At 44.3% G+C, this 24,444-nt stretch overlaps 1 protein-coding gene across 2 annotated transcripts in view; it reads left to right on the forward strand.

Annotated features, from left to right (window-relative positions):
- LOC137645783 (RNA-binding protein with serine-rich domain 1-A-like) overlaps positions 1-24,444 on the forward strand; it is a 191,192-nt gene that overhangs the window by 59,454 nt on the left and 107,294 nt on the right. For both annotated transcript variants that reach the window (XM_068378704.1, XM_068378705.1), the window contains exon 4: positions 3,735-3,773. In XM_068378704.1, the coding sequence (XP_068234805.1) occupies positions 3,735-3,773 (39 nt within the window). The remainder of the gene's footprint in view (positions 1-3,734; positions 3,774-24,444) is intronic.

The raw sequence follows: 24,444 nt of genomic DNA on the forward strand, positions 1-24,444 counted from the left end.
CTCAAGGATATCGCCTAATATCAGAGGATGTATTCTTGACAAGTCACATAGCAATCTGCACCCCTAATAGCGTTAATGCTTCGAGGGGGAAGTGGAAGAATAGAAGGGGAGCCGTATCATGGTTAACCTAGTTCTCATACTATTGAGTATCACAACAGCGCCATATCCATTATGGAACATTCTTTATTTTGTAGCGATTTTGATCGATTTTATAGGATTTTATTATGCATTCTTCAGCTTCTTTCGCTTCTAAGAAGTAGAGTATTGAATCTTTACAATATGTGTTTTTAGTTCCTGTCTCACTGTGAAATTAGAGTAATTTATTGTGATTAGGAGCTAGGCCTGTTACCGGAGGCGCTATGGGCGCTGTCATTCGATGGGTGTGTTATTTAGTTAGTAGAACGACATTCCCGGTTTTTAAAATAGCATTGATAATTTATTTATGAAGCTATTTAGGCATTTTTATATTTGTAAAGATATTTTATGCATAAAAATTTTCCTTTTCCTGCGTTGATCGTATATATCAGAGTTTCGGTGATATAGGTAACCGAGATCTCGCCTTGCCTAGGTAACCTAACCTAGGCAACATATACTTTCGACATTCCCCGGTTACCCTCGTGTATTGGTTATCAATTCATTGGAGATAGGTATTTCCTGGAATTATTTTAGAGATTTAAGGGTAATCCTTCCCTCTTGAGTGTAGCCAAAGGGCGGTCTTGAATTTTTAATTCAGGCATGGCTAACCTAGGGTTTTTCTCTCTCGTCCTTTAGTTGCAGAGGGCAAGTTTTGGGATTCGGTCAGGAACTCAGAGTATTTAGTCTTGTGTCAGCAGTCGGCCGGCAGGTTGAATAGTCATTCCCCTGCCGGCTAGGCTGCCGGCTTAGGAGGCTAGCCCTCCCTAGGCTACACCTGAAGTGGTTGTATGATAGATCGTAGGGCAAAACTTTTTAATCTTAGCATGACCACTAATTGCACCAGAAGTTTTCGAAAATGCAACTTCTTACTGGTTGGGAGGTCTATCATGAGAACTTACAATCCTGAGGGGAAGTGTCATCAGGGACCCCCCTCGAGCACATTAGTGTATATCCATGGTCCCGCCGCAACCCTAGCGTTCTGTGGCTCCACCAGGAACTTCCCTCGGAAGTTCCAAGAGAACTTCCAGAATGGCCAAACCTGCTACGACAACCACATACGGTTTGAGACTATCTAGCATCTCCTCCCAAAGAAAGGCTTTTCAAGACCAACAGCGAAATAGCTTTCTGTATATCTCCGAAAGTCTTCCAAAGCAGTATACCCGGCTAAGTGGAAAATCTTAAGTGATTGGTGTTGTTGGGGGAATATTGTTCCACTCAAGGCCACTATTCACCTGATTGCAGATATTTTGGTGTTCTTGAGAAACAAGAAATCCCTTTCAGTCACTGCAGTGAAAGGCGATTGCTAACTCTTTAGCCAGGTGTTCAAACTGAAAGGGTTTGATCTTTGCAATCATGAGAACTCAGCTCTCAGAAGTTTTGAGCAGTCTTGCCCTCCTCGAGAACTCAAACCCCCTACCTGGGATGTGACAAAAGTTTTACGGGCCTTAAGACAAGCCCCTTATGAACCTAAGGACTAGGGACTTTTACATTGAAGACCGTCTTCCACCTTAGCTTAACTTCAGCCAAGAGAGTAAGAGAATTCCATGGTGTATCTTATCTAATATCACATTCCAGAGGGTAGAAAGAACTATCCTTGTCTTTTGTTTTCGAATTTGGGGCCAAAACCCAGAATTTGGTTGAGAACTATATCAGATTTAACTCTTTTGCAATCTTGTCTCAAAGAGGTAACTGATGCCCCAGATGACATGTTACTCTGTCCCGTGAGAGCAGTGGGTAAATTACTGTATCTGAAAAGAATTGCTAATTTGTTCGTGAGCACTAGCCGCTCCAAAAAAGGAAGTATCCAGAAACACTATACCTTTCTGGTTAAGAGAAACAGTCATGAGAGCTTATAAATCCTCAGGGGATGCATCGCCAGGAACCCCCTTCAAGCTTGTGATTTACGCTGGTTTGCTGCAACCGTAGCGTTCCGCAAAAACCACTCGGTAGCACAAGTCCTCAAAGCCTTTGTATTGGAGACAAACCACTTTTACGGACATTATCTTATAGATTACACCCTCAGTTCTTTAGGCACCTTCGCTTTAGGCCAGATTGTTGCAGCACAACAAATAATCTAATTGCAAGCTTTTAAGGGACACGTAACTTTTTATCTCGGGCATCATTTATTCTCTTCATTATAAGAGTATGTAATGGGACTTGAAACCACTTGGAATTCACCCTGATGCAAGTAAGAATTCCTAGAGTTTTTAGTTTTTGATGGTATATTTAATATTTGATACTGTATTATGTAACCCTTGAGGTTCATATGACTTCACCCGTGGCAAAGAATATTATCCTCTAGACTAGATTAAAACAGACAGCCATGCTTACTTATGAGCAGGCTACACGGTTCACAAATTATTCCCTTTGATCTCTTGCTGTTAACCCTTTTACCCCCAAAGGACGTACTGGTACGTTTCACAAAAGCCATCCCTTTACCCCCATGGACGTACCGATACGTCCTTGCAAAAAAATGCAATAAAAATTTTTTTTTTCATATTTTTGATAATTTTTTGAGAAAATTCAGGCATTTTCCAAGAGAATGAGACCACCTGACCTCTCTATGACAAAAATTAAGGCTGTTAGAGTAATTTAAAAAAAATATACTGCAAAATGTGCAGGGAAAAAAATAACCCCCTGGGGGTTAAGGGTTGGAAATTTCCAAATAGCCTGGGGGTAAAAGGGTTAATTATAGTAATTGTATCTATAAGAGAGGAAGGGCACACCTCTTTAAAGGAGACTTCCTCCCACCTAATGAAGACTCCCATATAAAAGACTCAGAAGTTTGTATCCACATAGGAATAAACTACAAATTTAAAAAAAAATATGTATTTTCTCCTAGCTTTTCAAACCAGAATCATTTATCAAAGATCGTACCTCTACCTCCCGCAAGTCTTTGACCAGGAGAGTGTGTTAGGAAGCAACCAAGCGTGATGGGCAGGCTTCCTGAGCTGCATTTGCAGTGGTTGCTTAGCAAGTAAATATGATGCAATCAATTTTCTTTGATTGTCTGGTTGTAGAGAAGACTAAGAGAAGCCGATATAAATATCTCAGGTTTGTATATCTAGGAAAAATGCAAATAGTTTTTAAAATTTGTTTTGATTGTTGCTATAAGCATATAACTTACGAAAACTGTATTAGGTAATTATGTAAGTAAATTTTGTCATAAAAGTATATGCTTATGTACATTTATCAGGATTTTTAAGTGTTGCCCTGAACGATGAAGAGTTTAAACTGTGAATTATTTCTTTTTCACTTTTCATCATGCCCTCAATGTAAAATTAGGCTATCTATTAATGGAAATGTCTGTCGTGTCAACTTTTAGTTTTTCTCCTTTGGCTATATCTTTTGAATCATATGAGATGGAAAATTCATATCTGTATGTATGTTCCATGTACAAAGATTATGTGCAAAGTAAGGTTAAAGAAATTTTTCCCCCCTGTAGACATAGTGTTTCACAAGATCGTTTTATTTATAATATTTTTAATACAATACAGTATAAGAATTTTTTTTTATATTTAATTTCTTGAAAAGAAATTGGGAATTAAATTTGAATAGTGGTCTTGAGAGTAATAACCTTTTGCTATTTCCATTTTTAGGGAGAGAGAAAAGGAGAAGGAGAAGAAAGATGAATCTAGGTAAGTCAAAGAAAAACATTGTTAATTGTAATTATATGATTAGAATCGTTAGTTTAAAATTCTTATTCTAGCTTGGTTGTTGTTATGATCTTGGATTCATTGCGGGTCCTTCCAATCTTTAAAGGTAAAAAAGGATTTGACAACCTCAATTGAAAAATGGGAAATAGATATGAAAAGAAATTCATACAAAAAACATAACATGTTTATTCTCAATTTTTGTTACAAATAAAGTCGGTGTACATGCTCCTTCATTCTTAGTGGTTTAAATTAATTCAAAGCATTGAAGATATGGGAACAGGCTGAAAAATAGAGCAATAAAATACCACACTTAAATGGAGAGTTGGTGAGTTATCTACAATTGCTGAAATGTTTCTGACATGGTGACTTTAGGCTTGAGGATGTCGCAGAAAAGCGAGTTGCCTCTCTTCGTCACGTAATTAACTGTCCGATCCCTAATTTTCGTAACGTTTTTCCTTCCTATCTTGTTCGTTCATTATTCCTCTCTGCTTATATAGTATACCTGTGCGTTGGCAATAATAAAGGTGATCTGATTTTTGGCCAAGCACAGTTGTATTCTTCTCTTGGAAAAAGAAATACTCTTTTCCAGTTCATATATATTCCATTACTGTCATTGCATCTATCCATGGTGATTGTACAATAATGTACAGAAAGTACTCAATAAATTTGGTAAAGTGGCCCTGTAACCAATTTGACATACTTTACATACAACAAAATTTGACAGAACAGTATTCATATACAAAGAGTAAGTGAGTGTGGGAAGTGTTTGTGCACACTTAAACAAATCTAAGATACAAAATAAGTGCAAATATTTAAATATAAATGAAAAATAAATAATATACTCCAAATAAAACAGTAAAAAACAATTAACATGCAATAGATTTAGGTACATAGTTGCAAAAGTAAAATATATTCAGTATACTATCGTAATACAGTGCCAACATTTGTATAATGAGATATTTTATCTCTAGATAATAACCACTATCGGTGCTTAAACTATGCTGTTATTAAAAATAAATCCTAATCACTTTTTAAAAATTAAAATGACTGAATTTAACTGTAGGAAAATCAAATCCCTGGGCATGTCATATCCATCATAAGGCACAATACTACACAATATTCTACAAGTTTTATTTCAACTATAACCAGATGGTGGAATGATCATCATAATTTGGTCGCTGGATCAATGGAACTTCAGAAGTACTAAAAGCTTTTCCCCTTAGCATATTGGCATAAGTTTTGTCTTATAGTTTGTATGTGAAATCTTTTAATGATGTTATGGATCTTAGAATATTGTTGTGTTATGGGTTATGATGCATAGATTAATCTGAGGGTCTCACAAATATCCAACAGTCCTAAATTAGCGAAGTCTGGATTACTTGATGCATTCCACCTAGATTTACATTTGAGCGTAGTATTGGTTTTGTCGTAACTAATGTGATTTTTGTATCAAAATTGTTCACACAACCATCACTCATAGCTGAAGTGCCCTTCTTCCATCACCACTTTTTTTGTCGGAATGGCCTATTAACATTATTAGGAAGGAGTTGCTTCCCTTTAGCTGGCCTGAAATCCAATGTGCTCATGTGAAGAGCTATCAGCAGACCGATTTGGTCTTTTTCTCTTCAGGTACTAAATATCTTTCACCTTCTCAATGTATGAGGATAACAATGTCTATACTGGGTTTATATTTAAAGATTATTTAAAAAAGAAAGAAAAATATTTTCTAGGTCAGTTCATTTTTTATGAAAATGTCAGGTTTAGATAACGTGCTGTGACTTGAATACAAATCTGTTATAATTTTAAAATTTTAAATATTTAACTTAGCCGGTGAATATATAATAGCGGCTCGACAGAAAAACACACAAAAACTCGCGAGCGATCGCTATGAAGGTTGCGGGTGTGCCCACCAGCGCCAACTATCGGCCAGATACCGCATATGCATGTAAACAAGCCTCAATTCTTCTCTGTCGGCCTTAACGACAAGACGTATCATTACTCGCTGTATAACCTGGAGTTTTTTCAACAGACTTGGTGAAGTACTTCATTTTGGTTTGAGCTTTCGCAGTGCAGGTGTTTTATCCTCAACTTAAACTCTTGAACTCTCTTTTGGACAGATTTAATTGTTGATGACTTGGATTGTTTTTTGGACTTTCTTTGACTAATTCAAAATGGCTGACCCTTCTCAAATTCCTAGATTTCGTAAGTGTAATGCTAGGGATTGCAATAGGCGTCTTCCAAAGGCCTCTCTCGACCCACATACTGTGTGTTCTAATTGTCGGGGTAAAACCTGTCAATTAGGAGATCGGTGTGAGGAATGCGTGGGCCTTTCGGAATTCGATTGGCTCGAATATGACAAGTATTCTCGTAAGCTAGAGAGAGATAGGGTGAGGAGGAGTTCCTCTAGATCAGTAGATTTTTCCTCTCCCCATGCCCCTGAACCTATTCCTTCCCCTGTAGTGGTTGTGCCTGAACCCTCTACTGGCACTCGGGAACCATCAATGCGGGACATGTTACGTGCCATTCATGCTTTGGGCGAAAGAGTTGAGTCGTTAGCAACAGATCGTAATCAACTCATGGCTGACGTTAAAGAGCTAAAGTGTCAGAGTGCCACAGCGGAAAATCGTGGGAAAGTGATTAGTGCGCAAAGTGTTTTCAGTGTTGCGACCGAGGGTTCGTCTGTTCGTGCCTGTCGTTCGCCTAGTCCGAGACCTCTTGCAAGCTCCCAAGCCCAGGGGAGAAGTAATGTCGTACGACTTATGGGTTCGAGAGGCCTTGATCAGCGAACAGACGTTCCCTCTATGGTAACAGGCGTGTCTCATCAAGACCACCCCTACCATAAGACGAGAGAGACCATTTTCTCCTCGTCATCCGAAGGCTTTTCGCATAAGAAACCGTGGAGCGAGGTTTCAAGGCCCTTGAAGCGAAAGTCGGTCCCTTCAGGACAGGTCCAGCGTCCTGGTTGTAGCCATTGGGACAGCTCTGACCCTTTGCAGTCATCGGAAGACTGCTCGCCACCTAAGCAGCAACGTTACTCAGGCTCAGAGAGTCTTGGTGTAGGCAAGGTTGTGCAGTCTCAGACGTTACCCCCGTCTTTTACCGCACCCATTCCCGGTGATCCTAAATGGGTTGTACTGCAAGACATGCAGATCAAGCTCGCCTCCCTTATGGAAGACTATTCTGCTGAAAAGGTTCACGATGATCCTCGCCGCTTAGCTAATCGAGATCCTGGCCTTCAGCCGCCAAAACGAGCCTTTGCTCGTCCTGTTGACGTTGGCGTTACTAAGTCACGTCAGTCACGCTTTGTAGAGCCTCACTCGATGCAGTCCCGTGTTGACTTTCAGCCGCATATGGACGTTCATCCACTTCCTAATGCTCTTGTTGACGTTCAGGACGTTCGCCAACCAGCGGAGTTGACTTGTTTTGACGCTGAGCGTCCAACACCGCAGTCTAGAGTTGTTTTGACTGCTCAGTCTAGGCAGTCAAAGCAGTCTCGAGTTGACGTCGAGCGTCCTCCCGCTCCTGTTGTTGTTGACAGTCAGGCTGTTAAGCAGTTACATGACGTAGCGTCCTGGACTGCTACTGATGCACCAGTGCGTGTGGACTCTGCGTGTCAAGCATTGCCAACCCCTTTGCTTGTTACTCAGCAGTTGTCGGACGAAGATCCTTCAGATGAGGACGTTGCTGACCCTTATCATGATGACCATCCTTCAGATGTAGACGAGCCTAGAACGGTTCCTCCTTCGATGGACTTTAAGAAAGTCATGTTAATTTTCAAGGAGCTTTTTCCCGATCACTTTGTTACCGTTGCTCTTCGTTCGCCACCGTCTGAGTTTGCTCTAGGCTTACCTGCTAACATGCCAGCCTTTACTAAGCTAGTGCTTTCTCGCTCTTCCAAGAGCCGTTGGATCAGCTTGCTGATCCAACGGCCCTAATGGGTTCACCACGAGTGTGTTAAAGTCTCTTCTACGTAGGGCACCTCTCGTTCACGGGAGAGGTCTCTCATAGAGACTCCACCTCGGAGGATCAAGCAGAACTTCCAGTGATCTCTACCTTGTGCTGCAACGTGGTCCTTTGGACTTCGGTCCTGAAGACGGCCTTTGCCTTCCCTCCGTCAAAGCTCTCGTCTAGATCGAGCATCTGGTATGCCACGGGAGAAGTTCTCGGCTTGGGAGTCCCTGCCTCTGCCCAGGGTGACTTCTCAAGCCTCGTAGACTCTCCCCGCCGCCTAGCCATGAGACGCTCGAAGATAAGTTGGTCCTCCTCGGACCTTGACCATCTGCTGAAAGGCGTATACAGGGCCTTTGAAGTTCTCAACTTCCTTGACTGGTCCTTAGGAGCTTTAAGTAGGAAAATCTCGTCTGCTGACAGAGATGTTTCCTTACTTATCATGTCATGTATGGATAAAGCCATCCGCGATGGTTCCAATGAGCTCGCCTCCTCTTTTACGTCGGGAGTCTTAAAGAAGCGAGAGTCCCTTTGCTCTTTTCTTTCGGCAGGAGTTACTCCCTGTCAGAGATCAGAACTGCTCTTTGCTCCCTTTTCAACGTCTTTGTTTCCGCAACAATTGGTTAAGGACATAGCTTCTTCGCTTGTGCAGAAGGACACCCATGACTTGATGGCGTCCTCTGCTCGCAAAGGGACTCCTTCTACATCCTTTGCTGTAAGACCCAGGATCGAGACTCCAGCATCCAGATTTATCCCGCCCTTTCGTGGCAGAGCTCCCAGCAGGGGAAGTGCTCGTGCCGAGGGAAAGAGAGGAAAGAAGAGAGGAGCCAAGTCCTCACGTGGCAGAGTCTGACTGCCCACAGCCTCAGACAGCGGTAGGAGCCAGATTGAAGAGCTTCTGGCAGGCCTGGGAGAAGAGGGGCGCAGACCAACAGTCTGTTCGGTTGCTCAGAGAGGGGTACAAAATTCCGTTTGTACGCAAACCTCCTCTAGTGACAACTCCCATAGACCTCTCTCCCAGGTACCGAGAGGAGTCAAAGAGACAAGCCCTAAACCTAGAAGTGTCTCTGTTGCTAGAGAAGGGAGCGGTGGTGAAAGTCTCGGACCTTCAATCACCGGGGTTTTACAACCGTCTCTTCCTAGTCCCAAAGAAGACAGGAGGTTGGAGACCGGCGCTAGACGTCAGTGCGCTCAACGTTTTTGTTACGAAAACAAAGTTCACTATGGAGACCACGAAGTCAGTCTTAGCAGCGGTCAGAAAGGGAGACTGGATGGTCTCTCTCGACCTACGAGACGCGTACTTCCACATTCCTATACACCCAGATTCCCAACCGTTTCTGAGGTTTGTTTTCAAGAATGTGGTATACCAGTTTCGGGCCCTGTGCTTTGGCCTCAGTCCTGCTCCTCTCGTGTTTACGAGGCTCATTAGGAATGTGGCAAAATTCCTCCATTTATCGGGAATCCGAGCCTCCCTGTACTTGGACGACTGGCTTCTCAGGGCTTCGTCCAGTCATCGCTGTCTGCAGGATCTTCATTGGACGTTGGATCTGACCAAGGAATTGGGACTTTTGGTCAACCTAGAAAAGTCCCAGCTGATTCCATCCCAAACTATACTATATTTAGGGATGGAGATTCGCAGTCCAGTTTTTCGGGCTTTTCCGTCTGCCACCCGAATAGATCAAGCCCTGCTCAAAGTCCAACTAATGCTGAGGAGAGAACGGTGCTCAGTCAGGAATTGGATGAGTCTCGTAGGAACTCTATCATCCCTGGAGCAGTTTGTCTCGCTAGGAAGACTACACCTTCGGCCTCTCCAGTTCCATCTAGCCTTTCACTGGAACAAGGACAAGACATTAGAGACGGTCTCAATCCCGGTCTCCGAACCAGTAAAGGCATGCCTGAAATGGTTGAACAGCAATATCAGTCTGAGAGAGGGACTATCCCTAGCAGTTCAGAACCCAAACCACGTACTGTTCTCAGACGCGTCGGATTTGGGTTGGGGTGCGACCCTGGACGGTCGGGAATGCTCAGGTCTGTGGACCTTAAGTCAGAGGAGCATGCACATCAACGGCAAGGAGCTTTTGGCAGTCCACTTGGCCTTGATGAACTTCGAAAGTCTCCTTCGAAACAAAGTGGTAGAGGTCAACTCCGACAATACCACAGCTTTGGCGTACATCTCCAAGCAAGGAGGAACACACTCCCTCACGCTGTACGAGATCGCAAGGGACCTGCTCATTTGGTCAAGAGATCGAGGCGTCTCCCTGTTAACGAGATTTATCCAGGGAGACTTGAACGTCTTGGCAGACTGTCTCAGTCGGAGGGGTCAGGTAATTCCCACGGAATGGACCCTCCACAAGGACGTGTGCAAGAGTCTTTGGGCGACTTGGGGTCAACCCACCATAGACCTCTGCCACCTCGATGACCAAGAGGCTTCCAATCTATTGCTCTCCAGTCCCAGACCCAGCAGCAATACACATAGACGCATTTCTCCTAGATTGGTCTCATCTGGACTTATATGCATTCCCACCATTCAAGATTGTCAACAAGGTACTGCAGAAGTTTGCCTCTCACGAAGGGACAAGGTTGACGTTGGTTGCTCCCCTCTGGCCCGCGAGAGAGTGGTTCACCGAGGTACTTCGATGGCTGGTAGACTTTCCAAGAAGTCTTCCTCTAAGGGTAGATCTATTACGTCAGCCCCACGTAAAGAATGTCCATCAAAGTCTTCCCGCTCTTCGTCTGACTGCCTTCAGACTATCGAAAGACTCTCAAGAGCTCGAGGCTTTTCGAAGGAGGCAGCCAGTGCGATTGCAAGAGCGAGGAGAGCTTCTACCATTAGAGTATACCAGTCGAAGTGGGAAGTCTTTCGAGACTGGTGCAAGTCAGCATCTGTGTCCTCGTCCAGTACCTCTGTAGCCCAAATCGTAGATTTTCTTTTACATCTGAGAAATGTTCGCTCCCTCTCAGCTCCCACGATTAAGGGCTACAGGACCATGTTGGCTTCGGTCTTTCGGCATAGAGGCTTAGATCTTTCCAACAATAAAGATCTCCAAGATCTCCTTAAGTCTTTCGAGACCTCTAAGGAACGTCGCTTGGCAACTCCTGGATGGAACTTAGACGTGGTCCTAAGGTTCCTCATGTCAGACAGGTTTGAGCCATTACATTCAGCCTCCCTGAAGGATCTCACCCTCAAGACACTTTTCCTAGTGTGCTTGGCTTCGGCTAAAAGGGTCAGTGAACTTCATGCCTTCAGTAAGAACATCGGCTTTTCTACAGAAAAAGCCACTTGTTCACTTCAACTTGGTTTCCTAGCCAAAAATGAACTGCCTTCTCGTCCTTGGCCTAAATCTTTTGATATTCCTTGCTTATCAGAGATCGTAGGCAACGAACTGGAAAGAGTGTTATGTCCTGTTAGAGCTCTTAAGTTCTATTTAGCTCGTACTAAGTCCTTACGAGGTAGATCTGAGGCATTATGGTGCTCAGTTAAGAAACCATCATTGCCTATGTCAAAGAATGCTTTGTCATATTTTATCAGATTTTTAATACGAGAAGCTCATTCTCACTTGAATGAGAAAGACCGATGTTTGCTTAAGGTTAAGACGCACGAAGTAAGAGCTATAGCAACCTCCGTGGCCTTCAAGCAAAATAGATCTCTGCAAAGTATTATGGACGCAACTTTTTGGAGAAGCAAGTCAGTGTTCGCGTCATTCTACTTAAAAGATGTCCAGACTCTTTACGAGGACTGCTACACACTGGGTCCATTCGTTGCAGCGAGTGCAGTAGTGGGTGAGGGTTCTACCACTACATTACCCTAATTCCAATATCCTTTTTAATCTGTCTCTTGAAATGTTTTTTAATATTGTTTTTTGGGATGTACGGAAGGCTAAGAAGCCTTTCGCATCCTGGTTGATTTGGCGGGTGGTCAAAGTCATTTCTTGAGAGCGCCCAGATTAGGGGTTTGATGAGGTCCTGTTGTATGGGTTGCAGCCCTTGATACTTCAGCTCCTGGGAGTCTTTCAGCATCCTAAGAGGATCGCTGGGCTTCGTGAGGAAGACAGACTTACAAGGCAGAGTAATCGTCTAAGTCAACTCCCTTACCAGGTACCTATATATTTGGGTTTTGTTATATTATAACTGTCAAAAACTCTAAGCATATACGCTGTAAACTTAATTAACTCTGGTCTCTACCCACCACCTTGGGTGTGAATCAGCTATTATATATTCACCGGCTAAGTTAAATATTTAAAAATGATATTTTAATTATAAAATAAATTTTTGAATATACTTACCCGGTGAATATATAAATTAAAGGCCCTCCCTTCCTCCCCAATAGAGACGCAGCGGGACGAGAAGAATTGAGGCTTGTTTACATGCATATGCGGTATCTGGCCGATAGTTGGCGCTGGTGGGCACACCCGCAACCTTCATAGCGATCGCTCGCGAGTTTTTGTGTGTTTTTCTGTCGAGCCGCTGGAGCAGCAGCTATTATATATTCACCGGGTAAGTATATTCAAAAATTTATTTTATAATTAAAATATCATATTTTCATATCAGTGTTGTAAAAACACCAATGAGAATGACAAAATAAGATAGAGTTTTAACTGAATATTTAGTTGTAACTGAATATTGCCAAGAGGTCCTAAAGAGAAAAGCTATATAACAAGGCCAAAATATTTCTTTTTGTGCATTTATATAGGATTTTATTTCTTGTTTTACTATGTTTTGTATAAAAAAAAAAATATGCGACTAGCTTATTTATCATGAGAACCCGATTTGATTTTTTATGCATTTCCAGTATTTTTTATTCCTATTGAAATACTAAACAGTAATACCTTGAGATACGAGCTTAATACGTTCCGGGACCCGAGCTCGTATGTCAATTCGCTCGTTCTTGGATCAATTTTTCCCATATAAAATAACTAAAAATAAATTATTACGTTCCCATCCTCTGAAAAAACGCCTAAAAACAGTATTTTTAAATATGTAACTTCCCTGGTAGTTGTATGTATATAGCTTAAATCTCGCGTTTTGTCGCATCACGACAGAAAATTCAAAATTCGCGGCGATCGCCACCATGATAGTAGGTGGTCATACATGAGCGCCATCACTAGGAGGTAACCAGAACCTTTCCCAACAATATTCAGAAATTCTCTGTCGTTGATCGAATCAGCACCTCAGGAAATTCTTTTCGCTTTGCTAGTTAACTTTCTACATTTTGGTGAAGTACCTTTTTGATTATTGTTGATGACTTTTGCTGCCTGTGTATGAATATTCTTTTGACTTTTTCACTATTGATGTAAATAGACTCTGTTGGATTTAGACCAGGACTTTTTTTCTGTTGACAAAATGGCTGACTATCGTAAGTGTGCTAGAGGATGCAAGACACGTATTCCTAAAGCCGCGGTTGATCCGCAATCAATATGCAGTAATTGCAGAGGTCAGGTTTGTTCATATGATAATAGATGTAATGAATGCAAGTCTTTGTCTGATTCTGATTGGATTATTTTTGAGCGCTATATTAAGCGACTTGAAAGGGATAGAATTAGAAGGTCTAGATCTTCTAGTATTCTTTCGAATAAATCTTCTGATGGTGATATATCTGCCAATGTTCATGCTAATATTCCTATTACAGTGAACCCTCATTAAAGGATGTTTTGGCTGCGTTTTCAGCCTTAGGTGCTCAAGTTCGTTCCCTAACTACAGAAAAAGATGTTATGTGGAATGCAGTGCGTGGCTTTTTACAAAGCAAAATAATAGTGATAGTGAAGTGGAGGGTGCGTCTGCTTGTGTCGTTCATAATCCCAGCTGGGGACCTCTTTCTTGCTCCTCAACTCCTGGGAGAAGAAATGTCAAAAGGCGAAAGGATATAACTGACCTTGATCGTACCTTAGTAATGACGAGGTTAATATGTATCCGTCTTCGTCAGATGACAGAAAACCGCGACGTGTTTAGCGTCAATCACTACGTTCTAGACCTCTCAAGAGACGTATATCCACTAATAAACCCTCCTGCAGTAACTGGTGTTCACCGGAAGTATTTCTGTCGGATGAAGATGACGTATCGGCTCCGAAACAATTACGTAATACGCATAACCTGTCGGATGAAGAAGGTGCCCTTATTACGTCAGTACATGCTCCTTCCACTCCACCAGATTGGAATATATCGCAAGTTCTTTCCCCAGGAAATCATTTGGAAGCAGACGTTAATATTACTGATAATCTATCACAACGATCGAGTCACGATTCAGATAGCACAAAGCGCACTAAAAGTATTGTCAGTTATCGATACTTCGCAGCGATCAATGCATCATTCAGTTAGCGCACACGGCGCTCATCATGCATCTGATTTAGTTGTAACACAAGACGCTCTCAAAGTATCGACAGTTAACGATGCCTCTCAACGATCTATACATCGTTCAGTTAGCGCACACGGCGCTCATCATGTATCTGATTTAGCTGAATTAAAGAGGTTTATTTCGTCTCTGTTTGACGCTTATAATTCTCTGTGTCAGAAAAACGACACCAAAAAGAATCTAAGGACAAGAATAGACCAAGTAAACGGTCTTCCGATAGTATCGAACAACCGATTCTCAGCAACGCTCCTTCACAACGATCAGATTCCGTTGCGGCATATGGTAGGACAGACGAATGCGGTTGTCTGGTTTCTTCACCACGTCATTCCAGACGCAGACGCCAGTCTGATGGTATGCTTGACGGTAGTCAGAGGTTGTCCAGTCAACAAAATAGGCAAACTGCTGTTTCACCTTCGCATTCTGTGGGACGCTCGACTACCGCTCATACGGAATGTATGCCACTGAACGTCCGTGATACTGACGCTCCCGCTTTGCCCATGGCAGACGCTCGCCATCAGTTAGACATACAGTACAGCATTCTCGTTCTGGATTCATGGCGGACACATATAATCAGGACTTGTCCTCACATAGAGGTAGACAGAATATCGCCTCTACTTCGCGATTTTCTGAACACACTATTACACTTCTCCTCTTCACTGTTGACATTCATCATACGGAACTCTTGCCTGATGCACACGATCAGGATGTACCCTCACAGGCTCTCGATTCTGATACTGTATATAAACGAGATGCTGCTTCGCAAATGGATGATATATGTCAAGAGATACCTTCAGGACAAAGTGAATTATTTTTGGAAGACAATAACCAACAGGAAGAAGTGATTTTGTCTCCTGAACATTCAAATTAAGGAATCGATGTTCCTTTAGCTGATTTAGAAAATTAATCTCAGGATTCGTGTCATTCGGCAGATTTTAAAAACTCCTGAAAGTTTTATCGTCTTTATATCCAGAATATTTTACACAACCGATACCTCAAAGTCCTTCGTCTCAATTTTTGAAAGGCAGACCTCATAAAACATCCTCTTTTACGAAAATGGTTTTGGCACGTTCTGTTAAGAGAGCATTTTCTACCCTCAAACAATGGACATCCAAAAAAGGGAGTTAGGAAAACCCCTTTTTTCTTTTCCTCCAACTCATCTGGCCTCTAGATCTAGTGTGTGGTATTCAACTGGAGAAGTTCTTGGTTTGGGAGTTCCTGCCTCTTCCCAAGGAGACTTCTCCAGACATGTTAATCCCTCACGCAGGCTGGTCATGGGTAAATCTAAGGTGATGTGGGCTAATGCTGAAATGGATCATCTTCTAAAGGGTATTTTTAGAATAATAGAGGTTTTCAGCCTAATGGACTGGATTATAAGAGCTCTAGCAGAATCCACAGATCCTAAGAATGAGGCACAAATGCATTTAATAGCTTGTTTGGATAAGGCCGTGAGAGATGGTTCCATCGAGCTTTCCGCCCTTTTTACGGCAGGAATTCTTAAGAAAAGATCCACTCTTTGTTCCTTTTTATCTTCAAGTTTGTCATCTGTTCAGAAATCTGAACTGTTATTTGCTCCGTTGGGGGATCATCTTTTCCCTCCGGATTTAGTAAAGGATCTATCAGCTACTCTTACATAACAAGCTACCCAGGACCTGATGTCTAGAACTGCTAAAAAAGTTCTCCCAATTAGTTTTTCAGCTTCAAAACCCTGGACAGGGAAACAAAAGGAGACTCCCACTCGTCAGCCCTTTCGTGGAAGAGCCCCTTCGAGGAGACCTCAAAGAGTATCTTCCGGAGGTCAAGCTCGCAGGTTTCCAAGACAACAGAATAAACCTAGAAAGTAAGACACGCTGTCTCCAGACACTGGTGGGAGCCAGACTCACAATTTTGGCAGGAGTGGAGCCAAAGGGGCCCGGACTCATGGACGATCAAAGTCCTCAAGGAAGGATACAAGATCCCCTTCCTGAGTCCTCCTCCCATGTCGTCGATGCCCTTTGGAGTTATCAAAAACACACTCAAGGAACAAAACAGCAGCTCTTCAAGAGCAAGTAAACCTTTTGTTGTCAAAATCAGCCATAGAAGTGGTAGAGGACACCTTTTCGGAGGGATTTTACAACAGGCTGTTCCTAGTTCTGAAAAACTCGGGGGATTGGAGACCTGTTTTGGACGTCAGTCCTTTAAACAAGTTTATCAGCAAAGAAAAGTTTGCCATGGAAATGTCAGCGTCAGTCCTTGCAGGCACCAGACAGGGGGACTGGATGGTGTCATTAGACCTACAGGACGCGTATTTTCATATCCCGATACACCCGAACCACAAGAAGTTTCTAAGGTTTGTGTTCCTCAAAACCACGTATCAATTCAGAGCACTCTGTTTTGGTCTAAGCACGGCTCCCTACGTTTTTACCCGAGTAATGTCCAACGTAGCTCGCTGGCTTCACCTAAAGGGAATAAGGATTTCGTTATATTTAGACGACTGGCTACTCAGAGCGGAATCACAAGAAAAGTGTCTCCAGTCTCTCCGAATGACAATTACCTTAACTCAACATTTGGGTCTGATATTAAATCTTCCCAAATCTCAGCTAATACCCTCACAGAATATTATTTATTTGGGGATGAGGATTCAATCAGCAGTTTTTCGGGCTTTTCCAGCCCCGAAACAGATTCTAGACTGCCTAACAAAGGTCCGACAATTCCTAGACCTAAGATCATGTTCAGTGAGAGATTGGATGAGTCTCCTAGGCACCCTATCATCAATCGAGCAATTCTTATCACTGGGAAGACTTCATCTACGTCCTCTGCAGTTTCATCTGACAAAATTTTGGACGAACAATCAAGATTTGGAGAAGTGGATGCCGATTCCTCTAATATTCAGGAATCACTTTGAATGGTGGGACAATTTCAACAGGTTCCAAAAGGGGCTCGATCTGGATCAAAAGAACCCCGACCTAGTGTTGTACTCCGACGCCTCGTACATGGGGTGGGGTGCAACACTAGGGAAGGCCGAAGTATCCGGTCTATGGTCAAAGTCACAGAAGACATGGCACATAAATCTCAAAGAGCTAATGGCCATTTACCTATCACTCATTTATTTTCAGAGGGTAGTCCGAGGAAGAGTAGTTAAGATCAACTCAGACATCATTGCGTTGGCTTATATAAAAAAGCAAGGAAGCACTCATTCGACCTCACTCTACGAGATTACGAGAGACTTACTCCTTTGGGCAGAAGCGAGAAACGTAACCCTAATTACTCGCTGCATAGAGGGAGAGAAGAATGTAAGAGCGGATCTACTCAGCAGAAAGAGAGAAGTTCTAACCACAGAGTGGACCTTACATCTCCAGGTATGCACCAGCCTTTGGAGATTGTGGGGTCAACCCTCGATAGACCTCTTCGCCACACGAAGGACAAGGAGGTTGCCGGTATTTTGCTCTCCAGTTCCAGACCAGGAAGCAGCCGCAGTAGACACTTTTCTTCTGAATTGGGACAACCTAGACGTGTACGCTTTTCCTCCGTTCAAAACACTGGACAGAGTCTTGAAGAAATTCAGGGAAACACCCAACACCCGCATGACTCTAATAGCTCCATTTTGGCCTACGAGGCCTTGATTTCCAGAAATAAAGGAGTGGCTGGTAGATATTCCCAGGACATACCCATTCGGAGAGATCTACTCAAACAGCCTCATTTGGAGAGATATCACCAAAATCTCCTTGCTCTCAATCTAACTGCCTTTCGATTATCGAAAAGTTGGCAAGATTGAAAGGTTTTTCAAGGGAGGCTGCTCGAGCTATCGCCAGAGCAAGAAGGTCCTCAACTATCAAGGTCTACCAATCGAAGTGGGACATATTTAGAGGATGGTGCAGGAATAACAAGCTTTCCTCCACCAATACCTCTATAGCCAATATAGCAGATTTCCTATTATTCCTACGTACTAAAGAGAAGCTAGCAGTTTCTACCATTAAAGGCTATCGCAGTATGCTAGCTTCTGTCTCCCGTCACCGGAACATCAACGTGTCAGGTGATAAGGATATTTCTGATCTCATTAGATCTTTCGAGACAACTTAAAGGAAGGACAATTCTACCCCATCTTAGAACTTGGATGTAGTTCTAACCTTTTTAACTTCAAGTAGGTTTGAACCCTTGGACAAGGCATCCTGGAAGGACCTGACCAAAAAGACACTTTTTCTGGTTGCTTTGGCTACAGCAAGAGGAGTAGGGGAGTTGCAAGCCATTAGCAAGAAGGTTGGCTTCGATGGAAACAATGCGATTTGCTCCCTCCAGCTTGGTTTTCTCGCAAAGAATGAGAATCCTTCCCGGCCTTGGCCTAGGTCTTTTAATATCCTAGGTTTATCTCACTTAGTTGGTCGTGAGAAAGAGAGAGGCCTTTGTCTAGTAAGAGCTCTTAAATTCTATCTGCACGTGTCCAAGAGTTTAAGAGGACAATCAGATTACCTCTGGTGTTCCGTTAAAAAGCCATCTTTACCTTTATCTAAGAATGCTCTGGCTTTCTTTATCAAGGATTTGATAAGAGAAGCGCACCAGAATTATGAAGAAGGAAATTTCCCAATTCTCAAAGTGAAACCGCATGAGGTTAGAGCTGTTGCTACCTCTATGGCCTATAGACATAATAAATCTATGAAGTCTATTTTAGAAGCCACGTTTTGGCGAAGTAAATCAGTCTTCGCAGATTATTATCTTGAAGATGTACAAACCCAGTATGAGGATTGCTGTTCCCTGGGTCTGTACGTTACCTCTGGCGTCGTAGTTGGAGAAGGGTCTACTGCCTCTACCCTATAATTTTTTCATTATACCCTTGCCTTTTATTCTTGTGTTAGTGTTTTCAGGTTGTCCGTGAAGGTTATCACAACCTTTCACAGTCTGGGATGCAAGTCAAGTTACTCATCTTTTTTTTATTTTTTTTTAAAAAGGAAAAACCTTTAAAGTAGGTGGTCAGATTCAGTATCCTTGGCTATGCCAGGTTTGCAAGGATGGTGGTCTAGCCACGCTAGAGGTCAAGGACCTTCTGGCAGCCCCAAGAGACTTTGACAGCCCCACAGGTGGACGCAGTCTCTCTCAAGGAATGCAGGCGAAATGAGGCAGAGTAATTATCAGGTAAGAACCAAATTATTAGTTTTACTAATGGTAGATATTAATGATTAAAGAATTTCCCAAGGGGATGTGTCAATCAGCTATATATATGTAACTACCAGCGAAGTTACATATTTAAAAATGGTATTTTTATTATAAAATAAATTTTTAAATATACTTACCTGGTAGTTACATATATAAAAGGGCCCTCCCTCCTCCCCTCTGAAAACAGACATGGAATTTCTGAATATCGTTGGGAAAGGTTGTGGTTACCTCCTAGTGATGGCGCTCATGTATGACCACCTACTATCATGGCGGCGATCGCCGCAAATTTTGATTTTTCTGTCATGACGCGACGAAACGCGAGATTTAAGCTATATATATGTAACTACCAGGTAAGTATATTTGAAAATTTATTTTATAATAAAAATATAATTTGTTCCGTAACTGAAAAACAAACCACGCTATTTAATATGGGTTATTACTTTCGGCGTAGCTGAAATGGCGAGCCATTAGAATTTTAACGAGGGTTTATCACCCCACCGCTAGTTAGCGGGAGGTAGGGAGGGTAGCCTGTTACTAACCCCCCCCCCCCCCTCACACACACCTGTGCTGAGCTCACTTTGCTCTCGACTTGGGTGGTAGTCGGACGTGTCCGCTCTCACCCTCGCCTCTTTGATAGCCATTAATGCTTTTGTCTTTTTACTTACTTTTTCTTATACTTGTAATACTGTATATACATATAAACATTCATAATGTTTATGTATATATTTGTGTATAGAAATGTTGTAAGTTTTCTTTTCAGTGTTTGTGCTGTGTGTGTGATGTACGACAACGTCTCTTGCGTAGTGCAAGGTCACCACAGTTCCACTTCGTGGGGAACGACCTCTCCCTCTCTGGTCCATCGGTCTTCCCTTCGGCATATATCCGTTAACTCGGCCACCGCAGGGGAATCGTCATCGCCCTGACTCTTCATTCATCTACTATCTTCGCGTTTCCTTTTTTCCTACAGGAAACTTGGATTCTCAGCGAAGGGGGTGTAGCCTTTTTTCAGATTGACTACGGTCTCTCTCTACTCGAGGTCGTTCACCTTTACTACGTACTATTACGTAAGCTCCTTTCCCGTTGCGGGTTAAGTTGCTATTCCGTTTGTTTGTCTCAATTATTTTTAGTGAAATCTAATTGTATTTTAACTTTGAAGCTTTCTCCGTGGGGAACACTTCCCTTCGGGGGGTCAGTGGTTCTCACTTTTAGTGAATATTCTTAGATGATTTAGATAGTTAATTCTGTTATAATTCTGTTTTTTTTTTTTATTACAGTTACTCCACCACCCCTTCTCCCGTGGATGTCATCTGGGGAAGGTGGGCGACTATATTCTTATTTTATGTTTTTCCCTCGGGTTTCCTCTTCGGAGTTCCTCCCTAGGGAATTTCTGTTAAAATAATTATTTAATTTTATTTTCCCAGTTAACTATGCAGTTTTTCTTCGTTCGACTAAAGAGTGCCAACGAAGCAGAGCTGTCCTGTTCATGCCTGGGGAATCTGCTGCCGCTGCCGTCTCTCAGAGGATGTTGTCATGGGCGTTATCCCTTCTCTTAGAAGTACTCCCGCGACAACATGTCAGCACTTCAGATCATCTTAGATCACTAAAGTAGGTTCGCCTCCAGGGGTTGGACAACTTCCCTTTCGAGGGAGGTTTCCTCCCCAGGTGTGAGGGTTTCTCCCTTCAGAGGGAGAACTTCCCATACCTTAATGATTTCATCGCCTTCGACTACTGTTGCTGCTCTTCGGCCAGACTTTTCTCCCCCCTTGCTGAGTTTCTCTTCCTTCAGGGGTGGAGCACAGTCTTAGCAAGTCTCTTCTACGAAGTGTTCACCTCTCTCGTTCGCGAGAGAGGCCACTCATAGAGACTCCTCTTCTGAGGATCGTTTCTGATAAGGTCAGCTTGCTGATCCAACGGCCCTATGGGGCGTCACCAAGAGTGTCTTCAGGTCTCTGCTACAAAGCGTCACCTCTCTCGTTTGCGAGAGAGACCACTCGTAGAGACTCTTCTTCGGAGGATCGCTACTGATGAGGTCAGCTTGCTGATCCAACGGCCCTAATGGGTTCACCACGAGTGTGTTAAAGTCTCTTCTACGTAGGGCACCTCTCGTTCACGGGAGAGGTCTCTCATAGAGACTCCACCTCGGAGGATCAAGCAGAACTTCCAGTGATCTCTACCTTGTGCTGCAACGTGGTCCTTTGGACTTCGGTCCTGAACTCTAACACGGACCTTTTACGGTTCCATCGGTGGATGCTTGCCCTTCCAAAGGGCACATCCCAGTTCCTGATCGTCCTGCCAGCTGACCTACCGATCTACCAGCGCAACCTTGCGCTGCAACGAAGGACTTCGGTCCTGGACTCTAAAGCAGACCTGCTTACAGTCGCCCGCCCTTTTTTTAAGGACACATCCCAGTTCCTGATCGTCCTGCCAGCTGACCCTTCAACCTTCTAGCGCGTAAAGCGCGCGCTCGCCGGTCTTCTTACACGAGCAAGCGCCGACGATCTTCTTGAGCGCGTAAGCGCCGACGATCGTCCGTGCGCGGGTACCAATGGTTTCCCGCGCGCACACCGGTACCTTCGCACACGCGCGGGAGACCATCGGTACCCGCGCGCGCGAGCTCTGATAGTCTTTCGCCCGCGCCGATAGTTTTCCGCGCGCGCTCCGATAGTCTTTTGCGTGCGCGCCAATAGTCTTCCGCGCGCCAACAAACTCATACACGCGCGCCAATAGCTGCGCGTGCCAATATTCTGGCCCACACAGGCTCTTCATTCGGGTCCTGTACGTCAATCTGATTCCTGCGCACTCTATGAAGTCTCGCCCGCGTGTGAGCGCTCCAGGAGTCTCCTGCCCGCGAGCCCCGGGTATTCCCCATCTCGCGAGCGCCAGCGCGCTCCCACATGCGAGGCTGCCGTACAACGCGTGGTAAGGACGCCATCACCGCATCCCCCCCGCAAGCACAGAACAGCGCACTTGCCGGTAGGGGGGAAGGTTCCAGAAAGGTCCAGGGACATTTCTTCCTTATCTTCTTTCTTCTTACAGGCAACTCCCCCTCCAGAGGGAGTGTCTGACAGCGCAGCCGGCAGCCCTGGTTTGGGGCTGTAATCAGAGCGGTAGCACAGGCTTTCAAGCCTGTTCTTTCTAAGTTGGGCCACAAATCCTTGGCTTCATCTACTCCCCTTAAGAGGAAAAGAAGAGTTTCGGACGCGGTAACTTCTCCGAGGACGAAGTTGTCTTCTCGTAAGTCTTCGAGGCAGGCATCCTCCCCCCTCAGATTTTTCTCCTACCCCTTCGGACGAAGATTTCCTGTCCTTAGGAGAGTCACATGAGGTGAGACGTTCCCCCATCACACTATTGATGGAAACCCCACCTCGCGTGGTAGTCTTCTCGAATAAGGGTGGAGAAGAGCCTGCCTCCGTCGTTGTTGGAGTCCTGCATCCCTCCCAGGAGGGAGTCAAAGGACTCCAAGACAATACCGGGAGGCCCCTAGCACCGAAATTTACAGGCTCAGACATTCTTCCGTTATGGGAACGAACCTGTTTGAACCTAAGGACGTGGAGCCAGGCTGCTGAGAGGTGGAGGAAGTCACCAAGACTCCTTCCTACATAGGGCTTTGACATTCAAGCCCTATAAACCTCCAGCACCCCAGCAGTCACGTCCCACCAAGACAACGGCAGCGAAGACAGTGGTGTCTAAGCCATTTCCGGTCAAGGACAAGAAAGGCAAGAAGTCCTCCAGGGGAGGGAAGAATCCTAGAGGGAGCAGCCGAGGCCGCAAACGCTAGGATTGGCAGTCCCCCTGCATGTCCGCAGTTGGAGGTTGCCTACAAGGTTGCGCAGACAGGTGGCAGCAACTCGGGGCCGATTCCTGGACGATTTCCGTAATCAGTCAGGGATATCGCGTCCCGTTCACAACATCTCTACCTCCCCTGAGGATGAATCCGGTGTCATTTAGCTCCCTTGCCATGGGATCAGCAAGAGGGCGGGCCTTTAGGGCAGAGGTCCAGATTAAAGCAAACTCCGTTCAGCATGGAGACCGCAAACACGGTCAGTCTTGCTGTGAAGCCGCAAGACTTCATGTGTATACTGGATCTGAAGGACAGATACTTCCAGATCCCAGTCCATCCGTCTTCAAGGAAGTACTTAGGATTCAGCCTAGACCACAAGGGATACCAGTTCAAGGTGCTGTGTTTCGGTCCCTCCACAGCACCACAGGGTTTCACCAGAAGTGTTCACCCTAATATCATCGTGGGCACACAGGATTGGCATCCGTCTCCTCTGTTAACTGGATGACTGTCTGATCCTAGCAGACTCGGAGTCATCCCTTCTTCGACACCGAGACAAACTTCTAGGACTTTGCCAGGATCTGGGGATCATGGTAAATCTCGAAGTCCTCTCTGCTTCCCACTCAAAGACTGGTTTACCTAGGCATGATTATAGACACCAATCTCCACAAAGCCTTCCCATCAGACGACAGGATAGCAAGGCTGAGAAGGGTCGCAAGCCCTTTCCTCAGTCGAGAAGAGCTTCCAACCCAATCGTGGTTACGTCTGCTTGGTTACCTTTCATCTTTGGCTCGTCTAGTTCCCAATGATCGCCTCAGGATGAGATCTCTCCAGTGGCGGCTCAATTCCCGGTGGAATCAAGGTTGCGATTCCCCGGACGTCATGTTCCCTATAGGTCCTGCGGAACGGACGGACCTCCAGTGGTGGGTGACAGACGAGAACCTACGAAGAGGAGTGATTCTTCTCGTCCTTCCCCCGGATTTAATGCGGTTTTTGGACGCCTCAAAGAAAGGGGGGGGGGGCACGTTCTGTACCACAGGACCTCAGGCCTGTGGTCAGAATCAGAAAAGTGCCTCCATATAAATCGTCTAGAGATGAAGGCCGGTTTGTTGGCCCTTCAGCAGTTCCAACAATACCTGGCAGGTCACTGTGGTGGTAATAAGCGACAACACCACAGTAGTGGCTTACATCAACAAGCAAGGAGGTACCTTTTCGAAGCAGCTATCCCATCTTGCAGAAGAGATACTGAGATGGACCGAAGTCCTCTCGATTCTACTATCGGCGCGTTTCATTCCAGACAAGAGGAATGTGGTCGCCGACAATCTGAGCAGAGCGTCTCAGATAGTGAGTATCGTGTGGTCTTTGTGTCATCTAGTAGCCAACAGAGTCCTGACTTTGTGGGGTTCCCAGACTGTGGATCTGTTCGCGACAGCGCTGATCTTCAAGATTCCACTGTA

The sequence above is a fragment of the Palaemon carinicauda genome, chromosome 8 (genome assembly GCF_036898095.1).
Source record: "Palaemon carinicauda isolate YSFRI2023 chromosome 8, ASM3689809v2, whole genome shotgun sequence".
Taxonomy (NCBI): domain Eukaryota; kingdom Metazoa; phylum Arthropoda; class Malacostraca; order Decapoda; family Palaemonidae; genus Palaemon; species Palaemon carinicauda.